Below are 9,360 nucleotides of genomic sequence, written 5' to 3'. Positions count from 1 at the left end.
TTTGTTCTGGGCTCTAGAGCACAATTGCTGTGCAACCTGTATTAAGGGTTTGTCTACACTAGAAATGCTATAGCTGCAGCACTGCAACTGTAGCATAGACACTACAGTGATGGAAGGGGTTCTTCTGGTGCAATAGTAAATCCACCTCTCTGAGAGGTGGTAGGTAGGTCAACAGAAGAATTCTTCCACCAACCTAGTGCCTACAGTGGGGCTTGTGCTGGTTTAACTACAAATCACTAAAGGCATGACATTTTTTCCACAGCCCTGAGCGAGGTAGTTAAGCCAACCTAATTTCAGGTCAGGCCTTTGTCATTTCACCCTTCCCATGCCTTGGTTCCCCGTTTGGTGAAATGGAGAGAATGATGCTTATTTACCACACATATATTCTGGGGTGCAATTCATCCATATTTGCAAAGTGCTTTGAGATCTTTGGCGAGAAAGGCAAAGCATGTAACCCTACTAAAAACTCTTAATGGCTAACCCTCAAAAATCACCAAAGCCCTAGTTATAATTAGCCCATTATTATTGTTTGCTATTTATAGCACTCGGCAAGGGTCAAGACTGAGTTCCATTCTCATCCCGAGGGTGAGTCACGTGAGGGGTGAAGGTGTGGGGATGGGGGAGGAGGGAAGCTTGCCCGGCTCATATTGTATCTGAGGAGGATTTCACAGGATTTCAGTTTTCCTGGGTTGTCACCTATCTGGTACCTTAATGGACCAGCATTCAATTTGCTTAGGGAAATGAAACACAAATTGCAGTTCTCTTGAAGGTTGCCAAGCAACGGATTCTACATTCCACTTCTAGAGCCCACACTTTACAGTCTAGCTACAAGGCCTCTGCGTCTGCAGACATCCAGGTGAAGAGAGACAATAATGGTACAAATGAATTCATAGATTTCAAATCAATCACTGACTCAGTGTTACAGTGACTCCTCCCTCCTTCCCTTCCAGAAAAGGAATTCATAGAATACCAGGGTTGGAAGGGACCTCAGAAGGTCATCTAGTCCAACCCCCTGTTCAAAGCAGGACCAATTCCCAATTTTTGCCCCAGATCCCAAATGGTCCCCTCAAGGATTGAGCTCACAACCCTGGGTTTAGCGGACCAATGCTCAAACCACTGAGCTAGCAGGACAATTCTTGTAATGCTGCAGGGCTGGAGTTGAGCCGGAGGAGAGAAATCAGAGAGACTGAAAGCACAGAACCTCCCTCCTCATACCACTGAAGTGCATGTCTGAACTGGGGAGCAGAGCACAGGGGGAGATGGGAAAGCAGGGGAGCACATGTAATGCATCAGCACGTTCACCTTGAAGTGAATAATGGGCACTATTCCCAGTTCTTTGTGGTATATTCGGAACTATAACTGATTTGTAAAAAGGGTTTCCTGGTTCTGCTCACAGGCAAGGGTTTTCTGCAGGGAAGCAGCTGGGACTTTTAGCGGCACCCTGCAGACAGTAAACAGTAAGGTGGGGTGAATGATGCCTGTTTTGGGGAATGGGCTGCTTTGTCTGTTTTTTGGGTTGTGTGTGTTAGAAGTCTGGATTTTAAGAAATAAAGTAGTGTGAATTTGCAACCTTCCTGAAAGACGTTATGTTCTTATCTGATTTTTGTTTGTCCCATTAACATAACATTCTTGCATTGAGCTGCGTGAATCAAGAGATTACCCAGTTTTGTTTTGTTTCTAGCCCTCATGGTTGCAGAGAAAAGCTGGTTTCAGAGTAGCAGCCGTGTTAGTCTGTATTCGCAAAAAGAAAAGGAGTACTTGTGGCACCTTAGAGACTAACAAATTTATTAGAGCATAAGCTTTCGTGAGCTACAGCTCACTTCATTGGATGCATTTGGTGGAAAAAGCAGACGAGAGATTTATACACACACACACACACACACACACAAAGCTGGAAAACAGGAAGTGAATTCAACCTAAAGGCTCGGAAGCCAGCAAAGAAAAAGCACCCAAACATTTACTGTTTTTGAAAATTCTCATGATTTTGGGGGCCCCAACTCATGATATTTAAACTTTTGGGGTTGGCAAGACTCAATGCTTTTTCCTCATCTCTGTAGGTGAAGTTGTCACCATAAAGCTCTTTTCATCCTTCGGGATGAAAGAAAGCGAAGTTATTACATCACTGAATTGACACCCCATTAAAATAAATCCAGTTTATTTTTCCATTCAAATGTAAAACATTAGTTTATAAAAACATTAGGTAGAAACAAAAAAAGTGATAAAACAGACGCAGCGTAACAAAACACCAGTTAAATTGCATTGCAAGTAAAAAGTCTTTTTTAAAACATATTAAAAAAAAAAAGAAAAAAAATATACCCAGCAATCCATGATAGCAAACAATTATCTGCTTTGCATTAAAAATGTAAGTAGGACAATGCCCTTGTGCAGATGTTAAGATAGCATTGAGATAAAAATCATACATTAACAACAAAAACTACTACATAAACTACCAACACCACCTGCTATTCAAACAAAACAAATCTTTAACATGTCATTCATTTTTCACCATTGATGTCGTTTGTTTACTCTTTTGCACTTGGCTTGGGACAGTGGAACTAGTCCGTTTCACTTCCTTTTTTAAGTCAGTTTCACAAGCTGCAAGTTGTGCATGACCTTAAGTTCCACAGCACTGCAGGGGACAATTTATTTTTTTAAAGCCTGTTTTTATTGAAATTTAAAGATATTTATTAAAACAATTGTATTTATAGCAAGTTGGGGTTTGGTTTTTATAATTCCCACCTCTCACTTCCCCCCTCCTCCCCACAAAGCTTAAACACTGAGTCCAGGAGAAGCTGACAGCATCCCACTTTAAATACAGAAATAGGTAAGTAATCTAATTAGCCTGTGGCAATGTCTCCCCAAGGAAAGTGAGGGAAGCCCCATTAACAGAGTCACTTCAAACTACAATTGGAGAAGAAACAGTAGGGAACAATCCTGCACTGGCCCTGGAAGAATGGGATAGATAGGATCTAATGGTTTTATCCACCATCTCTAATTTCTAGGTTAAGTGATCTAAGCATCAGGTTTGAAATAACTAGAATATTTTTGCCTGGCTGCCACCTTCCACCGCAGAGTGGCCTCATTCCGGGGTGCTGTGTTTGTAATTTGTGAAGTGCTATGGGATCCTTCATGTATAGATATTATTATTATTACTATAAGAGAATCAGATGGATACCTGAAGATATCGGTTGCTCTCACAGTGCTGATGACTTGCGATGCCACAGCCAGGGTCATGTTGGGCTGGGAGCCTGCCGGCAGAGTAGGGCAGGGGAGATGTGGAGGGAGAACAGTTAGAATGAAATTTGGGCACACCCTAAACAGACTGACACAGTTAGCCACTTTGTAAACACTACAAGTAATTTTCTTGGATTAGGATATTAACCTAATCCACCACATTTGCTTATGTTGTACTTTCTCCATCTTTCTATCCCTCCCCTTTTCCTTCCTCTACTCCTCTTTCTCGATCTCCTTTCTCTCTTTCTCTTAATTACACAATGAATTGAAATTAGAATCTGAATTCCATTCACCCCCGTGGTGGTCCAGATGCTTAGCCGGTGCAAATGGTAAGGTCGATGAAGCTATGCTGCTTTGCACCATCTGAGGATTGGGCAGTCTCTTGTCACTGTTTAGTAGATATTCAGGTCCTAATTAAAAAGGGATTGCAGTTATTTACAATCATAAATCTGAGAATTTTTTTTTAAAGATTAGATGACCAAATCTAGCCCCTGGTCGGGGCTGGAGAGTGTCCCCTGTTGAAGGATGTATTAGATGTTCAAATGTTATGGAGGTTGGCTGGTGGAGGGAGGGAACACACAAAGGGGGAAAATTTCAGGTTGCATAATCAGGACCATTTTCTAACAGTGAGGGATCTGCTGAAGGGTGGAAGAACCTTACCCAGGGAAAACCCCATGCTTGGGTTTTGTTTATTTTTTTACAGTGCAAATATTTGCAATTAAAATATTATAAAATGAGCACTGTACACTTTGTAAGCTGTGTTGTAATTGAAATCAGTTAATTTCAAACATGGACTGGACCAAACCCTGGAAAGGGTCTACAGAGGGGACACTGCTGTACTGGGGACACTAGGGTAGGGAAAGGATTCACTGGTGCAGACTCTATCATCTCCAGTTCCAACATTCACACACTTCCCTGCATGAACATGGCTTTCCATACACATACAGAGCCTCTTCCTGGAGCCAGCCAGGGTCAATATGAGGAAAGCCAGCTTCAGAGCCATGCAGCACACCTCTTGAGTCAGACACAGACAGGTGCCTCTTAAAGAAGAGAAGGAGAGAGAGACCACAACCATCCTGCAAGGAGGTGCCAAGCCCCTCCACTGGAGTCAGTGGGAGCTGGGGGACTCCACACATCTCAGGAGTCAATATCAGGGTCCTAAAGAACGGAGAGGCTGGATAAGAGAAACGGAAGAAAGCATGGGAGAGGGAAAGAAAAAGGATAGGTCTAAGAGTTATAATTGCTTTGCGTCCCTTGAGGGTGCCATGCTGGCTGGTACTGCTGGCACCCAGCTGTGCCCGGGAAGGACGTTGCATTGACAGAGGCATTCTGGAAGTGGTAGCCATCTTCTGTCTCCATGCTGGCATAATCCATGTTCGCAGGGAAGCCATGATAAAAGTTCATCTTTTGCTGGCTGAAGAAGCCCATTGCCTGCTGGGTGCTGCAGGCTCCCCCAGCTTTCCCAAAGAACCCCTCCTCCTCGATAGCCACGAAGGGGTACAGGCTCTGGCCACTCCCATAGGTCTGGCTGCTACCATAGTTCTGATGCACATTGGTCACAGTCTGGATGTTCCTGCTGGCACTAACTGGACAACCCTGGTGATAACTGGGGTTCAAATCCAGGTAACCTGCCTGATGAAATCCATTGAGAGAGAGAGAGAGAGAGAGAAGGCGGTTCAATACATGGGTACAAGCAAACAGTACTGAGGCTCCAATAGCACAAACCAGGAGATTATAAAATTTTGGGGAAGGGACCACCTTTTCGTTACATGCATCTCCAGTGCACAATGGGGCCCTAGGATCTATGCGCTACCACAATATGAGTAACAATATCCTAGAGGTGAAACTCCCTACCCCATCCCCTGCTCCTCTTGGATTCACTGGGTTGCAACTGGTGTCCATATGCCATTCTCTGATCCAGCCAGTCCCCCGACCTGAGATCCTCGAAGCGGAAAGTCCTGCTCTCCCTCCCCCAGATCCATTCAATCCCCAACGTAATCTTAAATTACATCATACAATAAAAGAATGAATGAATGCTGTACTGGAAACACTGAGCAAGGGCTGGTTACTAAGCCCATGAGCATCCCATATTAACGGGACAGCAAACACGTACACATTAGATAGATATTATAGCTCCCCTTGGTAACTGCCCATAATGAAACCTCTTCTTACTTGGGATAGGCATGTCCCTTTTTCCATCCACTGAGTTTCCTTCTGGCATCGTTTAAACTTCATTCGTTGGTTTTGAAACCATGTTTTTACCTAGAGGTGATGGGGGTAGGAGATAGGGCATAAAATCCCCTTTTAGATGGAGCTCACAAAATATTTTTTAGACAATACATAAAGGGATTGCTTCACCCAGCATTGAAATGCAGCCACCTCTGGGCTGGAACATGGCAGGCCAGAGCAATTATATACAACAATTTAGGAAGTGAAGAACACCACTATATCCAGCTGAAAATGGGCGCATTTAGGGAGGCAAAATATAATTACAGTCACTGGGACAGACACCGCTACTGCAAATTACCACAGAATCTTTCATAATCACAGTCAGAACCTGCGTTTTTGTCTGAAAGATGGGTCAGTCCTAAATCAGAGTCATCCACACCACTTTCTGCAACACAGCACCCAGCAGGATGACACTATAATTCTAGGTTTCAGAGTAGCAGCTGTGTCAGTCTGTATTTGCAAAAAGAAAAGGAGTACTTGTGGCACCTTAGAGACTAACAAATTTATTAGAGCATAAGCTTTTGTGAGCTTCATCCGATGAAGTGAGCTGTAGCTCACGAAAGCTTATGCTCTAATAAATCTGTTAGTCTCTAAGGTGCCACAAGTAGTCCTTTTCTTTTTACTATAATACTAGTGTCAGTACTGACTCAAGTAGAGAGTACACCCAAATTGCCCATATCTTTCTCTGCAGACAGCACCCCCTGCCTTCATGCTGGGGCAAAGGGGTCAGCAGTGACTCCAAGAGCATAGTGAATATTACCTCTAGAACAAGAGGGACCACACTCTTCATTGCCTGCCCCTTGTTTAGTCTTGAACACCTGTGCAAAGTGGATGAATAATCCTAGGTGAGCAAGAGGAGAATTCTGACACTGGTAGCATTTCACAGCCTCCTTGCACAGATGTAAATTACAAGAGAAGAGGCGAGGCAGTGAGGAATCTGACCTTGCCTTAAAAAAAAAAGAAAGGAGGACTTGTGGCACCTTAGAGACTACCACATTTATTTGAGCAGAAGCTTTCGTGAGCTACAGCCCACTTCATCGTATTTTCCGCCAAATGCATCCGATGAAGTGAGCCACAAGCTTCTGCTCAAATAAATGTGGTAGGCTCTAAGGTGCCACAAGTCCTCCTGTTCTTTTTGCGGATACAGACGAAGACGGCTGCCACTCTGAACGCTGGAAAAACTGACCCTGTTTCCAAGAGCACCTCAAAGCGGGGATGCAGCCCAGCCATAGGATGCCAGCTCTCTACAGAACCAGATCTCAGTGTTCACCTGCTTGTATGTGAGCCCCAGGGCTGAGCCCAGCTCCCGGATCTGCTGGGGGCTGAGGTATTTCTGGCTCTGGAATCGCTGGTGCAGGGTTTGCAGCTGCTCCTGGGAGAAGGCCGTGCGGCTCTTGGCCTTCTTCACCCCTCCCCCGCCTTCCACCCCACCCAGGCGGATCGCAGGGTGTGGGGATGGGGGCTCCGTGTTGGGGCTGGTGGCTGAGTCCGGGGTGTACCGCAGGCGTGTTCCCGAGCTGGAGGACGCTGGGGAGAGCTCTAGGGAGGGAGAGAGGGAAGGGAGGCCGGAGGAGGAGTGAACCCCGAAGGGGTAACGAGCCGCCGGCGCACGGCGCCTGGGCTCGCCGCTCGGGAGACAGGGGCCCGCGGCGTTTGGCCGACTCCGCGGGGGGCCGCGCACACAGCGGCGGGGCCGGGAACCCTGACGGCCGCTCTGCTGACGCCTGGCGGGGGGGCCCGGCGCCGCGGGCTCTAGCATTAAAGACGCCGCCCGCCGCCCGCCGCCCGCCAGTCATGTGGGAAATAAATGCCGGGCCGGGGCCGGGGCCGGGGCCGGAGCAGGGCAGGGCACGAGCCTGGCCCCGGCTGAGCCAGCAAAGCCGGATGCAGGCCAGCCGCGGGGAAGGCCCTGTCCCGAGCAGCCCCCATCCCCCCGTTGGCCCCGGCTGCTGAGTGGTCTCCCGAGGGCTGGCAACAGCCTCAATTCGCCCTGCTCCCCTCGCTGCTGTCCGCGGGACAGGGCACGGGAGGGCTGCGATCCCAAGGCGGCCCGGGCGTCTGCAGGCGCCTTGGGCAGCCGCGAGAGCCGGACGCGGACTCAGCAGCCCCGCCGCCGCCGCCGCCGCCGCCGCCGGGAGCTCTGTGCTCGCCCCGCGGAGCGACCTGGCCCCCAGCCTCGGGAGCCCAGCCCTGGGCAGCGGCCGCACCCCTCCCACGCCCCTGCTCGGGCCCTTTTGCCCCCTCCCAGGCAGGCAGCAAGGCCCGCTTCGCTCCGGAAGCGGAGCCAGGACAACGGCTAGAGCCCCCGGGTCACCCGCGGTGCCCCGGCGCCTTCCCCGCGTCCTGAGACCTCGAGCCCTGTCCCCGCCCCTTGGGGGCTTCTCCCTGCTTCCCCCCACGGGGCTCTCGCGCCTGGGGAGCCACAGGCGGGGTCACCGCCCCCCCCCCCCGCTTTGCACGGCTGGGAGCTTTCAAGGGGCGCGCCGCGGTGTGGCCGCCCCGCCCGCTGCAACGGGAGAAGCGGAGCGGCCGTGGCTGGCTTCCCATCCCGGGCCAGACCCGCCTCGGGAAGCGGGTCCCTCCCAGCCCTTCACACCCCAGGCCTCCCGCAACCCCCCCGCCCCCCCACTCGGACTTAGACAGGTCTTGCTCCCCCCCCCATTAAGGCAGCGATGGCTCTTAGCGTCCAGGGCAGCAGGATCAGGCCCTTAGCGAGAGCCTTCCCAGCACGTGTCCAAAGGGCTCGGGCGACCAGCCTCCCTCTAGTTCTGCTCTGGGTCCGTTCCGGGGGGGGGGCGTCCGCCTCCCCCCCCCAACTTGCTGCCGCACTGGACTGCACCTATGGGTGCTTAAGCCCCCCCCACCCCATGAAAGGCCTTCTAAGCTCTTCCCCCAGATCAGACAGCGTTTAGGACTCCCTCTTCCTCCCTACAAAACCAAACCAACCCCAGGCAGCAGCGTCTTTTGGGGAGAGGGGGAGGTCACTTGGCTCTGGAGATAGAGGACAGCTATTGAGATGAGCCCTCCCGCACCCGCCCCTTGTTGAGTCATTTCAGACAGCACGCCTGCTAGTAATAATAATTAATAACCACTTTCCCTGGAGTTTCCTTCAGTCATTCCAAAGTTGGCCTACCTGGGTTACGGAGGGTCTTCTCCTCTGGCTCTGCGACCGGGACATCAGCATCTGCTGCCTCTTTGTGGGGGACATTGTCCATCTCCCCTGGGCAGTTCCAATAGTAGTCTCCATACCTTATTCCAGTTCCTACCCCGGCTGGGTAAGGCTGGTAGGGGGGCATTGCCAGGTGGGCACTCATGGATGTTTGTGTTTGGGGAACGTTACCCCAAAATAAAACCCTAATCTCAGAGAAGACAAGGTGGAGATGGACAGGGGCAGACTCTATCAGACAAACATACAAACAGATGCCTATAGCGTGGGGGTAGATTTATGCCCTTCCTAACTTTGCCTTGATTAGAGAGAATTTTCAAGGCCATTGTCATGTTAAAAGTAAGTTGATTGGAGGGGAGTGGCTATGGATTGGGGGGAGGAGGAGGAGGAGAGGATAGAAGGGCGAGGGGGATGGGGGGGAGTTTAAAAAATGAGAGCTCAATTTGGATAGTTTACAAACACCATTTGCAAAACTTAATTGTAAAAACGGATACCCAAAAGTCTGTTCTCCCCTGCTGTGTCTGAGCTGTAACGTGTACCGTCCCTATGATTCAGAGATCTATGATGCATTGCATGGGCATGCTAGAGATACAGAGCTGTATGTATACATACCTAGGTATGTTCACATTATGATATCAACAGCAGATGAGTTACATGGATGGATAACTAAGACAGATAATTAATAAGAGATAAACAATTATTGATTCCCTTTCCTCTGATGTGTAATGTAT

General features: G+C 49.3%; 1 protein-coding gene across 3 annotated transcripts; it reads right to left on the bottom strand.

Moving 5' to 3' along the window:
* Nucleotides 1-1,885: 1,885 nt before the first annotated feature.
* LOC119849957 (homeobox protein NANOG-like) lies at nt 1,886-8,939 on the bottom strand. 3 transcript variants are annotated; one of them, XM_038387408.2, is made up of 4 exons: nt 8,597-8,939; nt 6,734-7,002; nt 5,407-5,496; nt 1,886-4,866 (listed from the first exon to the last, which is right to left on the bottom strand). In XM_038387408.2, exons 1-4 carry the CDS (start codon nt 8,775-8,777, stop codon nt 4,462-4,464), a joined length of 945 nt encoding a protein of 314 aa, XP_038243336.1. In that variant the 5' UTR covers nt 8,778-8,939; the 3' UTR covers nt 1,886-4,461. The 3 variants fall into 3 exon arrangements, with proteins under 3 accessions (XP_038243336.1, XP_038243334.1, XP_038243337.1); XM_038387406.2 differs by lacking the exon at nt 8,597-8,939 and having other exon boundaries at nt 6,734-8,002; XM_038387409.2 differs by lacking the exons at nt 5,407-5,496; nt 8,597-8,939 and having other exon boundaries at nt 6,734-8,016.
* Between the last annotated feature and the right edge of the window lie 421 nt (nt 8,940-9,360).

Source organism: Dermochelys coriacea, chromosome 1 (assembly GCF_009764565.3).
Source record: "Dermochelys coriacea isolate rDerCor1 chromosome 1, rDerCor1.pri.v4, whole genome shotgun sequence".
NCBI lineage: Eukaryota > Metazoa > Chordata > Testudines > Dermochelyidae > Dermochelys > Dermochelys coriacea.
The sequence above is the reverse complement of the archived record's forward strand: the minus strand, read 5'-3'. Positions and strand labels throughout refer to the sequence as shown.

What these genes read in the sequence shown, in the direction of transcription:
- LOC119849957 (XM_038387406.2), bottom strand. Translation starts at nt 7,222, where the DNA reads ATGCTAGAGCCCGCGGCGCCGGGCCCCCCCGCCAGGCGTCAGCAGAGC. An exon ending in TGGGGCTCACATACAAGCAG is followed by an intron (nt 5,497 to 6,733) that starts GTGAACACTGAG and finishes CATCACCTCTAG; the next exon opens with GTAAAAACATGGTTTCAAAA. An exon ending in AAGGGACATGCCTATCCCAA is followed by an intron (nt 4,867 to 5,406) that starts GTAAGAAGAGGT and finishes GGATTTCATCAG; the next exon opens with GCAGGTTACCTGGATTTGAA.